Source organism: Xiphias gladius, chromosome 20 (assembly GCF_016859285.1).
Source record: "Xiphias gladius isolate SHS-SW01 ecotype Sanya breed wild chromosome 20, ASM1685928v1, whole genome shotgun sequence".
Lineage (NCBI taxonomy): Eukaryota > Metazoa > Chordata > Actinopteri > Istiophoriformes > Xiphiidae > Xiphias > Xiphias gladius.
Genome location: NC_053419.1, coordinates 11,098,775 through 11,117,224, shown reverse-complemented (window position 1 = coordinate 11,117,224; position 18,450 = coordinate 11,098,775). Strand labels below are relative to the sequence as shown.

General features: G+C 39.1%; 1 protein-coding gene across 1 annotated transcript in view; it reads left to right on the top strand.

The window, feature by feature from the left end:
* Positions 1–18,056, top strand: part of LOC120806535 (NMDA receptor synaptonuclear signaling and neuronal migration factor) — a 38,807-nt gene extending 20,751 nt beyond the window's left edge. The window contains 10 exon segments of the mRNA XM_040157817.1: positions 1,832–1,884; positions 3,539–3,628; positions 7,051–7,181; positions 8,133–8,216; positions 8,474–8,507; positions 9,557–9,627; positions 9,861–9,940; positions 10,726–10,828; positions 15,662–15,737; positions 17,191–18,056. Of these exon segments, the coding sequence (XP_040013751.1) occupies positions 1,832–1,884; positions 3,539–3,628; positions 7,051–7,181; positions 8,133–8,216; positions 8,474–8,507; positions 9,557–9,627; positions 9,861–9,940; positions 10,726–10,828; positions 15,662–15,737; positions 17,191–17,288 (820 nt within the window). The 3' untranslated portion in view covers positions 17,289–18,056.
* The last annotated feature ends 394 nt before the right edge of the window (positions 18,057–18,450 follow it).

Below are 18,450 nucleotides of genomic sequence, written 5' to 3'. Positions count from 1 at the left end.
GATCATTGATTATGACTGTTGACTGATAGCTCGATGTACCCCAACTGTGTGTAGATGTGACATGGGAGGGAGGCAGAAAGATAAAAAGGATGTTTATCTGGGGCTCTTGGACGGAACGTCATGTCAGGATTAGGCAGCAAATCACAGAAAAAAAAACTATGCAAAGCCTATTGCTATGTTGTTATTAAAGACACTAAATGGATTTCAAGTGGAGCATGGTAATGCAAACCCTGTATGTATAATTACTTACAGACTACCAAAACATAGTTTCGTGATATGGTTGCTAAGAGATATGAAAGCCCCCTGAAAGTCAATAAGGGTCAATACAAAACATTGCAAACTGACACGAGAAACTACCTCCACATTTTTGCAGGGATTTCTTTGATAATTTTACATATTCACTCTTTAGATTGTGTGAAGCAATGGACCAAGTACGATGTCAGTTGTAAGCCATGTTTCCAAATGTATAAGTTTAATGGTTAAAAAAAGATAAATTAACATTGTTTACCTCTTGGACTAAATAGTATGTTTACTTTCTAACGTTGTAAATTACAGTTTAAGTTCATACACATTTAGCTATGTACATTCCAGGTAACACTCCCTGAGGTAAATCTGATAAATGAGTGTGCTTATTTAATGCGAGTAAAACACTGCTCACGTCAAAAACAATAAAACAGATCTCTGACAGTTACAATCTTATTCTCTCAGTGTGCGTTTCCTGATTAATTTCGATGTCAACAGAAAAATATTTTTCATTGAAGAGCCGCATTATCCGATGATTAGCCTCACTGAAATGTATCTTAGTAGTCTAGTTTCTTTATCATTACATCTGAATAATGAAGAAAAGAAAAAGCCTGGTTTGTGCATCCAGGTTTTTTATTTGGGTATACATTATGTCCGACTCTATTGACAGACTGCAGGAACCTGCATTATGTTCAATGACAAGGTAAAATCTTTGGCTTCTGTTTCTTCTGTGTTTTATCCTCTATACCTTTACATTTCGCCTTGCTACATAAAGGGCACACTACTGCCTGCGATGGCACTTAAAGTTGGTCTTGGATGTAAATCATGAGGAGCAGATTCATCCCAAAAAGGGCGTAATTTCCAAAGATACTGTGCTGATGTGTTCATCTCGTCTGGCTCAGCACATATGTTCAGTCACTGTTCTTTAGGAACCAAATTTGAGAGATCCTTATCAAAAACGTTTATGTTATGCATTTGTTAAAAACAGATATTGCAGATCTCAAATATTGTTGTTGGTATCGGTCTCAAATATAAATTATATCAATCAGGCTTGAACTTCTAAACCAAGTTGCACCTGTGTTGGCAACAGACACCATCAACAAAGCAGCCATCATCTGCTTGGAAAAGTAGAGAAACCTACTCCAATATGCACCAGTTTGGCAAAATGAACTCCCTCTGATGCTCTAACTTTGCCTCTGATGTGGGTGTGCTCAGAGCAGGTCTTTCAAAACCTACTAAACACAATACTAGGGTCTCCCTTTGGTTTCTGTTACATGAATGAATCTCATAAGTCCACACTATAAAAGCCGATGAAAAGAGATATTTTTGCAATGTGGTACATTGCACCCACACTGCTCCTGTGACCAGTGTTTTCAACTCACACTGACACAGCAATGTGTATATTTACTTATAATTATCTTTTCAACCTCTTTTTGAAATAGAAGCTTGACACTTAACTCCTTTTTTGTCTTGCCTTGCTTTGTCATTTCCCACCCACCCCTCCCTCTTTCCTCTTTCTCTTCTTGACATTTTGGTTCTTCCTCTGTCCTCGGTTATCCCTCCTTCGTTTTGAATTCTCTACCCACAGGAACTTCCGGAAGCATCTTCGGATGGTGGGCAGCAGAAGGATTAAAGCACAGAGTGAGTCAGACGTGTGTGTGTGTGTGTGTGTGTGTGTGTGTGTGTGTGTGTGTGTGTGTGTGTGTGTGTGTGGTTGATATGTCTGCTCCAAGTGACTCTGACGCTGTTCACCCCGCCATCATCCGTGTTTTTTTTCTTCCCGTTCTCTTTTTTGCATGTGTGTGGCACCGAGCGCTGCTGCTTAGCTGGGATTTTGTAATGCTCTGTTGCATTTCGTTGAGGATTATATGTTTATCGGTGTGTTTGATAAGCCAGCGATACCAGTCTGCCCATGTGTGTGTGCATGTGTGTATGTAGTGTATGAGTGTGTAAGCTGCAGTTGGTCTTTTCCTGTTTGCAACGCTTTGAATGTGTGTGTCTGTGTGATTGTTACTACAAGTCTATAAGACACCAGCAGAAAACCAAAATCTTTAGTCTGGGTTATATAGGTGGATTCACTGGAAATGTGTGTGTAATTATGTTATGGGACTGGTCTGGGATCTGTTAGCTTGTCCACTTGTTACCATTTAACAGAAAGAAAATAGTGAAGGACAAAGAAAGGTTAACTGGTTAATCTATGCCCTAATGAATATAAATTCAGGTTACACTTTTATAGGTGTCCAATACAGCAAAGATGCAGCGTTCAGGTGTGGCATTAGAAAGGTAAAAATTCTTACAACACCAATATGTACAAAACCTGGTAAATCAGGTAACACACACACTCAAAAGCTTTTTACTTCATGACTTTATCACAAACCAAACGTCTCATGTTCCTACACTTAAGATACAGAGCACTTCAGATGACAAATCTGGAAAAGTTCTTTCAAATGGACATATTGGCAACTGGTTTGTAAGTACTTGACCTTTTTCTGAAAAAAAAAAAAAATCACGGAATTTGTTAATTTTTGTTGAAGCTGTTATTCTCTAGACCAGTGTCTAGACATATGTAAAAGTGGCTTATAATTATGTCAGGTCTGTAAAATGGCAAAATAGACAGAACATTATCACATTATTTGAAAACAGGTTAATAAGTCAAAACGAGAGTCAGGCTCAAGAGAGATGGATTTTGTTTTTGAGCCTGAACCCAATTAAAAAACAAATATGTCACCTATCACTGAAGACAAGTTGGTATTGGCAGCAAAATGAACAGAGAAGCGTTAGCGAGGATACAGCAGCCTAGAAATTACAGAGGCCAAAAAATATGGTGCCTAGAGGGACACTGTTATCTGTGTCAAAAACTTTCAAGTAGTCTAAAAATAAGAGCAGAGTAATTACTGTTCAAAGCAGAGCTGATTTAATCGACGAGTTGCAGCTCAGTAAATCTGGGAAACAAGAACGGTCCTTTTAAATCCATACTGATGATCATAGAGAAAGGAATGAGCAGCAGGATGCTTTATATGTTAAAGATACGCGATTGTCAGCATAGTGTATGTGTGTGTTTGTTGGACAGGTTGTTTTTTATAGGTAATTGTTTGTGCGTTTGTGCAGAGGAGGGATGGCACTGTGTGTACTGTAATTGTGCACTTGTAGCTGCATCTGCCTTTGCACTCTCATGTGTTTTGGTGGTGACTGTACAGAGGAGACAGCCAGTTGGCGAGCGTGTGTGTGTGTGTGTGTGTGTGTGTGGGTGTGTGGGTGTGTGTATGAGAGACTATCTCTCCCCCGCCTCCACTAGCATTCGCTGAGCGTAGATCGAAGAGTTTCAGCCGTTCCTGGAGTGACCCCACCCCTGTCAAGACTGACTCTCCTCATGAATCCAGAGACAGTGAGTTATCACAGACTCACACACGTGCATGTACACACACAGTTTTCCTACAACTGCAGGGGATAGACAAAAATGGTGCAAATTAAGGCTTTAACTTTGAGGTAACCAGATCACATTTACAAACATACAGTATATGTATATCCATTGATGTGCTTCTAAGTGTACCAAATTTGCGTGAATGTTGAGATGGCACTAAAACAAATTTGCATGGATGAAGAACATCCAGAGACCGATTCATGAGCAGAACAAGTTTTGATAGCATGCAAGGGTAATTTTGTGAAAGTAATGGACGTTTTAATCTTGCAAGAGGAATTGTATTACTTAGTGTGAGCAAGCAGTGGGGTGTCTTACTTGCTAACTTTTGTCAGTTTGTATTCTTGGCATGTACACTTAAGGTGACCTGGACCTGTAAGAGCCCACCTGTTAAATAACCTCGCACTACTTCCAAATGAGGTCAACTGATACTAACACAAACTAAATATCACCCAAACTGCCAGATACAATAATGTCCTGTTAAACAGTGTCTTCTCATGTTCTCAAGTGTTTATAACCTGCCAAAACAGCTGCAGTGAGAACTATAAGAGTACATTCTGAACTATGTACTATTTACTATGCGTGTACTAATAAATTACTGATGTGTCCCTTTGTTCCCTTGCATCTTGACAGGCAGATTGATTACAGAGTTTGCTTTGTGCTCACTCGGTACATTTTTTATTAATTAACTCCCATACACAGGCGGCTCATACGGAGTTGAAAGCCACATAGCAGCATTTGCCAGCCATAAAAAAAGGACTTTGCAATCAACAGTGATATACCAGCATGAGCCGACTTACACTACAGCTGAAATGAGGCCATTGCGTCATTGCCCTTAATAAAGGTCAATCAGTCAAAAAAAAACAACCCATAATATTAATAAAAATAGGTATTAAAAAAGATATTTAACATGTCAGGGGAACAAACAAACAAAGTGAATCTACAAAGAAAAGGGTGTACAGCGCAAGGGGTGACAAATACTGACAAATGCAAAGGTCTAAGCTGAGTACTTTGTACAGGGAAGTACAAATTTGGGGTACTTGTACTTTGACTACTTTTATCCACTACACACAATATATTTCAGGTGGTGCTTTAGTTACTTGAAAGTTAAAGCAACATGTCATAAAGAGTTTGCCAGTTTTGTCTGCGGCCTGTACAGACACATGCCAAATAGGACCTGTGATATAACAGAACACTGTGCTGTATGTACCGTGGACTTCTCTGTTGCGTAGAGGTGACATTTTGATGTCCCAGTTTTGCAGCTCGCTCCCTGGCTTTGACAGATCCAGAGCAACTAACACGGAAAATTCGCAGACACTTGCACATGAAACACAATCACACGTACCAACTGACTGTCTCCGCTGTTGACTCTGACCCTGTCCATCTGTCTCCCTATGACCGTGGGTCTTTCTTCAACTTTGTGATGCTCTCTCTGTTTATGTGAGTATGTCTTCCAAACTGGAGTGTGTCCCAGTCCCAGTGTGTCAGCTGGCACGTAGGTTACGGCAGTGTGCGAGGTGTGTCTCAGTGTTTCTAAAAAGGCTCGAACACACACTGTTTGCATGTGCTGTTTGTGTATGTTGATGTCGGAGTTTGTGGTTTTCTGTTTTTTCTCCACTTCCATCTTCAGTGTTTCTGTGTGTCAGAGTGTGATGCAAAATAAATGACCTGTTGGTGACAGTCTAATGGTGTGGTTGATGCCTCATTCTCTCTCTTTTCTGGTGGAAAGGTATTGTTCTCTGGAGGAGCGACATTAATGGCCAGTCTTGGATGTCATTTCCATTTTTTCCCCCTACTGTTCTTCAAATCTCCTTTTCAAATTGCTATTTCCCCCTGGGTATATACAGTTCCTTTTTAATTAGATTGTTTACAGAACCTATTGACTAAGTCTTTGAGCTAAGCCCTACTGACACTGACTTTAACATTCAGCGGAAAAGAATTGCAGTCATCAGTAGTATAACAGTTTTCTATGAAAGCACTTAACCTAACAAGGATTAAAACTTTTTACAGAAACATGTGGAATAATTATCAGGCGAAGAAATAAAAACTGCGTCACACCACTCAGGCAAAGCAAGTGTACTTGTTAAGAAAACAACTACAAGGTGCAGCTACATGGTAACAACAAGAAGATTAGGAAATACATACTTGATCCAAGCGAACTACAAACTCAAGGATCCAACTTTTTATACCCATCTGCTAAAGTTCACATCGGCAAGGCTATCCCTGGCGATTAAAGAATTCAAAACAAAGTCTCAGCGCAACGGGTTTTCTGACACAGAAATTGTCCGACAATAATAACGTCAACAATAATTAATTAGTTGGATTTTCTCCTTGTGCTAAAATAATAGTGTCCTTGTTGGTTCTACACTGTAAAATCATTTAAAATGTGAGATAACTGAACTCAGGTTGAAGTTATGAATTAAGTTAAATAGTGAGTTCAACGTCGTCTTATGATTTTCAAAAGGTTAAAACTAACTGAGTTAAGTTAAATGAACTCGAGAAAACAATTCAATAAACTTAAGATATTGAGTTGAATGAATGTTGAGTCACAGGGATAGTCATTATAGACAGACTTGCTTTCCTTTACGTTTTCTCAGTTTAAAAGTCATTTCTTCATTTGACATGACAAACTTACAACTGCAGTGTCAAAGCCATTTTATACCAGAGTTGGTACAAGGACAACATTCAAGGCTGCTCACATTGTTACGAAAAGAAACAACCTTGATTTACCTTCGCATGTATTAAAGACACACAGCAACTTTACATCCTATCTGTTTTCAAACTACAAAAAAGTAGAGTCTCTGGAGAGTTTTAACTCTCAAACAATGGACAAATACACGAATGAGTTGGACACCACATTAATAACTCCTCCACTAGGTGTGAACTAATTCAAGCTGTGTATTGTCAATACTGACAATCACAGATACAAAAATGATCAACTAAATGGTAACTTTTGCAAGTATAAATAGTGTGTTATATACATTATGATTACATGTCAGAGAAGCACGACCTGATGCTACCTAGCACCTTATCGAATCAGAATAGCCGCCCTGTGAGCCCAGTGAGGTTTTCATAACGCTCCTTATTAGTTAACGCCAGAAACCCTGTATCCACACTCAGTCATTCTTTTTTCTGACTCTGCCAGCTGTCTCAGCTCTCTCCTGTTCCATCTGTCATTTTATTATGCCACTGCCATTACTGACAAGCTCCATCTGTTTTCCTCTCCTCCACTCTCACCTTTCTCCACTTCCTGGACACATCCTTCCTTCACTCCCTCATTTTCTCTTTCTGTGTCACCTTTCTTGCCTCCTGCTCCAATCCCAACACTTTGGCCCACACCCCATTATCTCCAGTCCCTTTCCTCACCGGTGGGTTATATTCTCTTCTAGGCGGAGACCTGCAGACTTCCTGTGGCACCCTGGACGAAGGAGGCCTCGATGACGCTATAGACTGGGAGGAGGAGAGAGAGATGGAGCGGCTCGCCTGCGAGGGAGACGACTTTATACCTCCCAAAATAATGGTAGGAGATCAAAATCGTAGTAGATTATTTAATCAAATGCAAATATCTATAATTGGGGGACTGGATGAGGAAATGAGGACTCAGCAGGAAGCTCACAATATTATACTGAATCAAATATTAAAGTGTTTACAAACAGATTAAGTCATCAACTGTCACTGTCCTTACTTCCAACAGGGAGGTTGTGGTTTGTTTGTTTATTTGTCAGCAGGATTACACAAAAAGTACTGAACCCGTTTTTAGATATATTTCTTATCACTTTACGTAACATTGCGAGACAGGGCATTTTTCGACATTTTCGACAGTATTTGGCCGTGGCGGAGGTATGAGCTCTAGTGAGAGCCATTCTAGTTAAACTGTGAAATTACCTTACAGTTAACGGTTTTGATGTTTCAGTAAATCCTTTGCTGGTATAGCATCCTCCCTTAATCTAGTTGTATTATTGTTCTCATTTCTGTCCCATGTCTCACACTCATAACAAAAAGAAGTAACAGTGTTGTTTTAACCCTTACTTTTAGTGTCGATTTACACATTTTATGATGAAGAACAACAATTACAATCCTCAGCTTGCTTTAACATATAGACTATTTATTTCCCCCATCTGTAGTTAATGAGGTCCAACAAAATAACTGTTTTAGAAAATGTTTTTTGTAGGATTACATATTGATTACTGGTCTAAGAAAAAAAAAAAAGCACTGTAGCATGATAATCTGCTGCATTACCTGTAATCTCTCTAAATCATTCTCTGCCATAGCACTCTGCATATTAAATAGTGCTGTACTTTCCCCTGCAGGCCTGAGGATGTGATAAAGTTTGCTTTTTCCCCTCTTTGCTCTGCTTTTTCCCCCCTGAAACTCCGCTATTCTCTTCACTTCCACAACTTTACCCCCCTTTTCCTCACATCCCACTCAACCAATCTTTCCTCTCCCTCTTCTGTTTCTCCGTCCCCTTTAGCTGATTTCTTCTAAGGTCCCCAAGGCGGAGTATGTTCCCACTATAATCCGCAGGGATGACCCCTCCATCATCCCCATCCTCTATGTGAGTCAAATACACCGAAACATGAGACACGCTGCAAAGAAAGACACACAATACAATACATGGTAACCCTGTCTCAGGGTTGTACTAATATACTATGTACAAGTATATAGATAAATTGCTTCTTTTAAAAATATGTGTTATTTGATAGAGACAGGTTTCTTTACACTCTTCATACTGTACTTTCTGTATTGTAATGTAAGTTTTAGTATTTTAAAATGTTAAATGACAATGTTTTATGTGAATTCCTTAATCCTCAGGATCATGAACATGCAACTTTTGATGATATTTTGGGTGAGTATTTCTGTGTACATTTGTATCTTCCTTTTTCACCCGTATTTAATAGACCTTTACTATCACAATAAAGTGATTAACATATAGTAATTAGAGTAGTGAATAAAATAGAACAAAGAATATTCTAGAAAAATAATTATGACTATATTAATGGAAGATAAAAATATGAAATGGAAAATGGCAACAATTGCAAACTTTTATGAGGCAAAAAATAAATGCAACACTAGTGTCCAGCTGAAGGAAGCTGTGTCATGAGTTGAACTAGTAAGAAGTAATAATAGACACATTATTTATTTTTAAAAATAAACCTATACACACACAAATTTTGCATGACTATAAAAAGATGTAGATGATACGAGTTCCCCCCTCTGGTAAGAAAATCCATCACCACTAACCTGAACTGTGCAGCAGTTTGCCTGAGGAGTGGAGTCTGAACTCTGACTCATACTGTGGGAGTTAAAGGTCAGAAAATAGCTTTAGGCTAAACCTTACCTGCAATCAAATCTCCAAGAAATAGCTGAGGTCTGTAAATGGTCCGTTCATTGGGCACCAGTTAAAATCCTGCAAAAAGGACTTCGCTTTTGTCTTTAATTTGATTTCTGCCTTTTGAAAATGATCCTCTGTTGCTCATAGCAGAAGCACATACAGTAAAAGAACCCAGGTAATGAATTCTGCATGGAATAAAGCTCACACAGAGTAACTGAAAGAACGTCAATGAATAATTTACACATTTCACAGATTTCAGCTTTCCATTTTACGGTCTTTCATACCCCTTATTTTATTTTGCTGTGAAATTTCCTGCTGCCTCATGTAAACACTGTTGAATTCAATTTGAACTACATCTTCTGTTAGTGTCTCTGCTGTCTATTATTACACCTGTACTTGAACTCACCCTCCAGAGATCTCGTTTGTGTTCACTGTTCGCATTTATCTCTCTCTCTCTCTCTCTCTCTCTACTCTGTTTCTTGTTTTTTCTTTCATATTCCTTTCTCTTGCCATTCTTGGCCACTGTCATTCAAATCCTTCCAAATCTTTTTCTCTCTCCACAGAGGAAATAGAGAAGAAGCTCACAGCTTACAGGAGAGGAAGCAAGTTCTGGAGGATGCTCATCTTTTGTCAGGTGAGGAACAAGGCGACAAAGAAAAAACTAAGACCGTATTCCATGTATGTTTTTTTTTTCCCCACGGATAAATGGGGTTATATGCTCATTCGTAAAATGTATATGGAATTCCCTGAATAACTAGCTAAACTGTGTTAAATAACTTCCTTTGGGAACTAAGATCCCAAGATCTTAATTAGGAGGAGGCAAGTTAGCAGTTGTGATAATGTTTTTTACTCGTGTGCCTTTCTTAGGGAGGCCCCGGTCATCTGTATTTACTGAAGAATAAAGTGGCAACATTCGCTAAGGTGGAAAAGGAGGAGGATATGAGCCAGTGAGTTACCGCTGGACTTCTGGGTCCATCTCTGTTCAATGAATATTAGTTTTCTCACCTAGAGCCTTCTATTGTCAAACATCATGGCAATTCACATTGTCCATGTCTTCTAAAGCACAGTGGTGTTTGCAAGACATAGAAAACATGACTGAGAACAACCAGTATTTCATCATTAAGATACCTTAACTAGATTTTCACTGAGCCCTTTATTTAATCTATGATCAGAATAAGGCCCGAATCAAATTCAAATTCCTCATGTAAACACCTCTATCAGAATAAACTGGCTCATTCCCAATCACAAATCCTGAAACAAATTTGTCATGTAAATGCTCTTTGCTCTATTTTCAGAATATTAATACTCTTTCTGCGAAAGCTCTCCCACTTGTTTATATGAAAGATGTTCCACCGGGACCATGCAGTGCTCTCCCTATACTTGTTTGCCAGTTATGAGTATGATCTACTACTTTTTTGAGTGATGCATCTCTCCAAGGGGAACCATCTTTGAATAGGTGATGTTTACTTTGTATCAGGAATATAAACACAAGGCTCACCTTCCGCTCCATAACTGTCCTAGCAAGATATTCTGTTCAAACAGTTGCTTCAGTGCAAAAGTACAGCAGTAAGCTAATACATTTGGAGTGGCGTGTTAGAAATGTGTTTTTTCTGAATGCTTGCCGTGGTGTGTGTGAAGAGGACAGGGTCATTTTCATGTTGCTTAATTTCATGGCAACTGTCAATCCAAGAAAAACACTGGCCCATGTAACTGTAGCCTTGTCTTTGTTCAGATTCTGGAGGAGGCTCAGTCGCTTCATGAGTAAAGTCAACCCAGAGCCCAACCTCATCCATATAATGGGATGCTATGTCCTGGGCAACCCCAATGGAGAAAAGGTATATAGACACTAATGCACAACACATACTGTACACTCACGCACAGAAACCCTAACTCACTGTTTCCCATATTCATTTTAGCAGGTTTTCAAAAAACAGGACTGAAAAACATAAAAGCTCATCTTGAAAACCACTATAATTTCAATGTTTCATATTTCATATGAAACATTTTACATATTGAAAGGCCCAGTCACACCTGGATTTAAAACTGCAAAATTTTTTTGGCAAAATTCATTTCAATGGAATTGCTGCAAATAGCGGATTTGCATGTGGGGGCGAGGTAAATCTGAGCAAATCCTTTGCATGAAGCTCAACTTTGGTGAACTGTGACGTTGGAATTTGTACTCTTCACCAACAGCAAGCTGTCTTGACAGTGCTGATCTTTGAAGGAACAGGGAGCTAGAGGGCAAAAAAATGGAGGAAGCTATTGTAGCTCAGTTGTGTGGCACCATCCATTTTTATTCAACCCTGCTCTGTTGGAGTTCTGCTCCACAGACGATGCATGGTTTGTAGACTGTTGTGAAACAGAAGTTGATGGTACAAATAGGTCTTTTCAATAAACTGTGTGATGTTAGTCTGCTAATGACCGAGCTAACGAACTTGCTACCTGACAGATACCAGACTAGCTAGCACACAGATCTTTATTTTCCCCACTCGTCCAAAAACACTATGAATGAAATGATGGACAAATCTGAGAACAAACTCCCCAGAGGGGAGCTAATGGCAGAAAAGTTGCGTCACTCACTAGTTGATGTAGAGTAGTTTAGTTCCATGTCTGAACTCTGCTTTTCAGATGTGTGCTGCACACTAGGGCTGTCATTTTTTATCTGAATTTCAAACATTTGTTTAAAGGTGGTTAGTTACAGTACTGACCTGTTTGAATTCTAAAATTACAGTCTATAAGCTTATACAACAATCTGAAGCACTTTGCTTGTGATCCAGCTGGGGGGCATTTCTTAAAATTCACTACCAGCTTGATGCAATGCCATACTATTGACCAATCAGTAAACTAAGCTAATAAATGAAAATGGAGGAGGGCAATAGCAGGCAAAGACATGCTAATTGGATAATCACGACTCTGAAGCATTTGAAAGGAAGTTTGTGAAAGTATTTTGGGTTCTTCATTGTAGTTGGCGAAATCAGCGTTGTAAAAAAAAATCGCTGCCTTACACTACAATGACAATATATCAAAGAACTCACATGCTAGCTTGCCAACAAAATTAGGCAGCGGAGTAACCAGAAACAAGTGGATCAACGTCAACTGTACAACCTTGGCAGACTGCCTGTTTTCCTACACTCATCCTCAGGACTCTTGGCACTCATTAAAAAGGCCAATATCATTAAGAAAGCAAGCACTGTTAGGATAGTAAGATTTATTATATATGCAAGGATATCTGGACCAGTTGTATGACACCACATATACACAAGAATATATTCACCATACAGACAAAATTAATTATGTGCCCATTCAAATTCGTCGTAGAAGAGGGGTCCCTCTGTTGCTCTTCCAGAGGTTTCCTCCATTTTGTCGCATTAGGGGTTTTTGGGGGGAACTTTTCCTTATCCGATATGAGGGTCTAAAGACAGAGGGTGTCATAATGATGTACAGATTATTAAGCCCCCATTTGTGATTTGTGATATTGGACTATACAAATTAGAAGATATCAATGGGTGAAAGCAAACTGAACCATAAATCAGTTCCTATGGCACCTACAGTGTGACAGCTGTACACCGTGACTCAGTGTATGATGAACTATAATTCCACCTTAAATCATAACAAGTTGAAAATCTAGGCTTGTGCGCCACATAAATGGATTTAATAACTTAGGATGCCCAAGGTTTATAGAGTTTTGGTTCCCTGTCTCTTATCATTACAGTAAACACTTCTTCGTGCTCGCTTCTGCCCAATTTTGTCTCTGCCTCCTTTTGTACTCATTTCCTGGTTTGCTGCCATCTGCTTTCATATTTATGCACACTGTGTCTGTTCCTATCTCTGTCTGATAATCAGCATCCTGCTAGCTTTCTGTATTACTCCCTTTCTCTTTCTCCACATGTGACTATTATCTCACACTGAGTAATGTTGCTGGATATAGCTGAGGAGCACTGCTGAGTGATGCTCTACCTCTCTCTACCTGGCATGAACAAATAATAAAACACATAGCCACATACACACTTACACAAAAAAAATAAAATAAAATAAAAAACACTCAAACAAGCTGGCAGACACACGCGCACACAAATACACACGCTATAGCCAGCAGTGTTTGTCTGACCTGTCTGTGTGTTCCAGTCGTATCTGCCAAAATGTCTCCGGGGCTGATGGATAATCTTGCAGTCTGCAAAACAGACAGCACATCAGCGATATCTCCACCCCTACTGACAAACATAAATGCAGTGGTTTCAAGAGATCCAAAACAACAAAATTGGTGTGTTTCTCCTTTTTGGGTTTGGCTTAGTTCCAAGATCCCACAGTGATATTTTCACATTTGTCTGTTGAAGTCTTTATAACAGCACAGTTAGAAAATACAGTTAATGAATTTTGCTTGTAACTTTGCAGAAGACACACATACAATTTTTAGGATGTATAAATGTTCCCTGCACTGACCTAGTTGTTGTGCTTTTCATTCTGGGCAACTCCAAACTTGTTCTCCACTGGCAACTAGAGTACATGGCCAGACGTATGTGGGCACTGTTTTATTTATCTTCATCAACAGTACACATCACTCGCTCCCTGCCTCTTTTAGCCAGAGTTTAAACGGAGAAAGCTTGATTCCCCATTCAATCCATTTTTAAACAGTAAGTTAAAAATGCTGCCAAATGCTGCACTCCAGACAGCGCATCACAATTACTTGCAAACATACAACATATAAACAACAGTAAAAAAACAGGACTTCAATTAAGAGGCCGTGATTTCAAACACGTTGAGCTAAACTTCTCTTAAATGCAAATTTGAAAGCAAGCCATACATACCAAGTGCCTCAAGTCACAACTTAATACAGACACTCACTCACAGAACCCTGATATAATGTAACAAGGTGTATGTTTAATCTTATAAATATTGTGATGAGCCTGTAGCAGTGCTAGAGCGGGTTGACTTCGTCAGAGGGGTAAATTTAAACCACCCCCTCTCTGTTTGAAAAGTAAAATCATATTGGTGAATGCACGATTAATAAAATCACTCAGAAAATATCAAAGAGATCTGACTTGTCAAGCACAACAAAAGCTGATTTTGTAATGTTAATTGTCTCTTTAATGTCGTCTTGCTCTGATCTCAGTTTCTCTGTTTTGGATTTTAGAGGAGTGACATATGCAGGAAAGTGAATGTGATGGAAATGATACCTGGATAAGGCGAAACATAAACTGGCTGGTAAAAGAGAAAAAATGTTGGTGCTCTGTGGTAACTGGAAAGCACTGCCATGTGAAATATGGACAGGCTGCACTTGAAAATACAGCACTCAAACAATCTAATAGCTGCTTTGAAACACGGGTTGGAGGCTGAGAGAATGGAAACAAAGGCTGGGGGTGGAGAACAGCAGGTGAGCAGGTCAAAGAGACAGTGCGACCCAGTTTTCGTCCAGGGATTTTCTAGCATGCTTTGCTTTTGTCAGCATCAAATCTGAATCAGTCTTGGCAAGTGAGGGCTTGCAAGAAGCCACCCAGGACAGAAAAGAAACTGCCCAACATGAAACAAATGATCTGAGATTTGTTATTTACCTGCAGCTATCTCTGCCCTACAGACAAGCCATGCTGTCTCCCAAACCATCCTCTGCTCTATATCTGGCAGAGAGCTTTCTTCTTTTATCTTTTTCAAAGGACTGCAAACACAAGAAATGAAAGCCGAAAAACGAAGGCAAATTTGGCCTTTGATTTCTCTGACAGGGAGGTATCGAGATCCCTCTTGACTTAATCCAAGCAACAAATCAGTGAGCTTCAATTTTTAATGTAGACAGTAAAGCGTCAGTGAGGCAATAAACTGCAGGAGACAAGTGAAAAACTTAAAACTGCTGTACAGCTCACAATCACAGTGATTATGTAATTAAAGCTGCAACTAATGATTATTTTCACTGTTGATTAATACATCAGTTTTTTTTTCTTTCGATTGGGTTTGTCTAAAAAAAACAAGCTCACAAGCTCTCGGAGCTCAAAGGGATGTCTTCAAATTATTATTTTTTGTCTGACCAACACTTGGAAACCCAACAGTATACCATCTACAATGATATAATACTGAAAAAAACCCAAACTAAATTCTCTAATTTTATGAGCAGGAATCTACAAATGTTTGACGTTTTTGGTTGATGAATTTTTTAAATTGACCAATTACTTTAGCACTAAATGTCATATTAGCCTAAATGTAGCTCTTGATGTCTTTGTCGTATGAGAAAAAAAAACACTTACAGTACTAAAAATGCAGGATACCAGCCAGTATCTCAAATTCTTCCATTTTACAGATTCGTTAACTGTTTGATTTTAATCTTCGTTTCCTGTAATATCCCAAACATAATACTCTTAATGTGGGACATCTTACTGTGCTTTTGAAAAAGTATGTTGTTTCATGAAAATACAGAGAGCTCATGTGAAGCCAAGAAGGAAAACGTAACACCTTTGCAACTTATACTCTCATCTCATTTCCTGTCCTCCTTGTTACCTGCACAGGAAGGAAGTGCATATGTCTCTTTGGCAGTAATGAACTGGATTCATTGCAGTTCTTCTATATGTTTCTATGTTTGTGTGTGTGCATGCATGTTGAGTTTGAAGATGCAGGCTCCCCTGCTGCGAGTGTGTCCAAGTGCAGTGGGATTAATTGGTGTTTGCTTTCCTATCTCGGCCCAACAGCTGTTCCAGAAACTGAAGAATCTGATGAGGCCTTATTCTGTCGAGTTCGAGTCACCGCTGGAGCTGTCTGCACAGGGTAGGTCTGAACAATCACATGCAAACACACTCAAACATGCCGATCAAAAGGACACATACACATGCATATGAACTGACCCAAGCAAACTGCCATATGTCCAGCATTAACATCTGCAGTAGAAACTTGCTCAAACAGCTGTTCCCTTATAGAAAAATCTCATTTACTTTAACAGTGTTTCAATTGCTGTCTTAATCTGCCTTTTTTGGGTGGTGTTTTGATATGGTGTTTCATAGTTGGATGTGAATTTTTTTTTGTTTTTTTTAATGCAAGTGATCCAAGTCATATAGACTTTACACCTTGTGCTCAACACCCACCACAAATGAAAAAGTGGTCTCGTTACTTCTTGCACCTTCTTTAAACCCACTCTTTTCCTCCCTAGCTGCAGGTGGGAGTAAGGACATACATATGCTCTATTCAGCACAACAGACAGTACAACAAAAGACTACTCTTCCAGGAACAACTCGAAACTCATTTGTTACACTCAGACTCAGACTTCATTGTCGTCAGCCTTTCACTTTCATCTAAACGTTTCCATAGAGACATGTTCTCTATCCCCTCATGTACTCTTAGTGCACCAATAACTACATTGCCTGCTACCTGCCCATTAAAAAGGCACCAACATCTGCATTCCTTTGGATTTACAAATTACACATGACATAGGCATTTACTGTACAACAAAGAGAAAATCAATTTACACACATCAACACAGGTCAAAAACGTTCCGATCGCTTGCTTGAATGTCAGACCCGCCAAACGCCAACCCACCAACCCGATCTCCTCACCTTTACTTTACGGCTCTCTCTATAAAAGGCACATTACTTCCTGCATTAACACTAAATACTGGCGTTGGACATAAATTGTGAGGTGAAAAATCACCCAATATGAATGTAATTCTTAGGATACTAGGCTGAATTGAAAGAAACAAATTTAATGAGGCTAACCTAAAATTCAATGCGGAGCATTCCCCTTTTATTATAAGAAGCAGAAATACTATTTACTGAATACAGAGCATTATGATTATTTTTACTATGAAACTACTTATAAACCCTACTGCAATTCAGTTCTGCTCCACTTCCCTGAAAGCTTTAACATCTGTTTTTGTATAAAAGACAAACACACCTTGATTGGTCCAAAGTCCCTCAGAAGATAATAAAGAGCATAGATAGATGGATTTAAAAATGTGCGCACGCATGCACGCACGCACACACACACACACACACACACACACACACACACACACACACACACACACACCTACCTTCATGTAAGCATCTGTCGCTAATCAGAAAACCGCATACTACTGTTTTCGTACTATGTATTGTGGCATGTTTTCGTTTGCTGATATAGTAAAGAAATCAGAAAATCCTGCCAATATATTGTTCCTGGATAACAAAGTGATTCTGCTTCCCTAAATGCATAATTCAAACTTTTCCTGCCTCATTTACCAATCAAGGCAAAGAGATGATTGAGATGTACTTCGACTTCCGCCTCTACCGACTTTGGAAGACACGCCAGCACTCCAAACTCTTGGACTACGAGGATTTCTTGTGACGAAGACACCAGGATGATGGGTGCAGCGGAGCCCTCCAGCGCCAGGAGGAACCAAACCGATCCAATGACTGAACATTGCTCAACTGTAGTGCTCCACCCATCCGCTCAATATAAAACAGTCATACCTGCTTTCATCCTGGAGAGGGCTGGGAGAGGAGGAAGAGGGGTGGCAGGACAAGGAGGCTGAAGACAAACTAAATGATGCTGTGTCTCTGTTCTTCTTCATTTCCAGAGTGAGGGTCAAAGACTAACAAAAAGGGCCGAAATAATACAAACAAAAGAAAAAATGAAGAAAAAGTGGAGACAAGTGGACTACCCACATCAACTCTCTCTGCCTCTTGAGTTTGAAAGCAAAAGGAGAATCAAAAAGTCAAGTGTGTACAAATAAGAAATACCCTTTTAGTCACAACTCTGTTGCAAGGACATACTTTTTGAGGCTGAAGTGCTTCAGAAAAATCGCTGAAAGTAATTCTGTCATAACACGGTTCTGTGTTTTGACCGGACCTCTCAGATAATCTAAAACCCCGAAGACATACATATACATTAATAATCCATATGCCGATCTGTGTATATATCACATGAATATATTAGCATAGATTTAGTCATGCAAATATTACTCATAAGATATGAGAATAATGATGCATCATTTATTTTTGATGTGCATTGTTGTGCAGTTTCATATGAAAATACTTTTGAATAACTCAGGTTTTAGCCATGAAGTAATTAATCTGTTTGTCTAATCTATCAAGATATTATCCTATCCTCATCGCCATCGCTTGGAATGAATGTATTATTTCTTTAGAAATGCATCTTCAGTTTGAGGAATTGAGCTTTGTGTTTTGGTAAAAAAAAAAAAAAAAAAAAAAAGGTAAATGTGCTGAGTGTGTGTGTGTGTGTGTGTGTGTGTGTGTTTTCCATGTAAAAAAAAAACAAACAAAAAAAACATGCATATGTGTTGTGTGTATTTTCTCTATCTGCTCCTCTGTTGAAGCAAAAAGAATTGTCACCTTCATCCCAACAATTATCTTTCTATCCCATACACATAGACAGTCTGGTATGATTCATGATGTCAAGAGGGATCTAACAGCCATCCAAGAGCTCCTACCCCTGTAATGTAGGGTTTGACCTGCTGATCCCTGCTCCTCTTTTGCAGAAGGTTCAG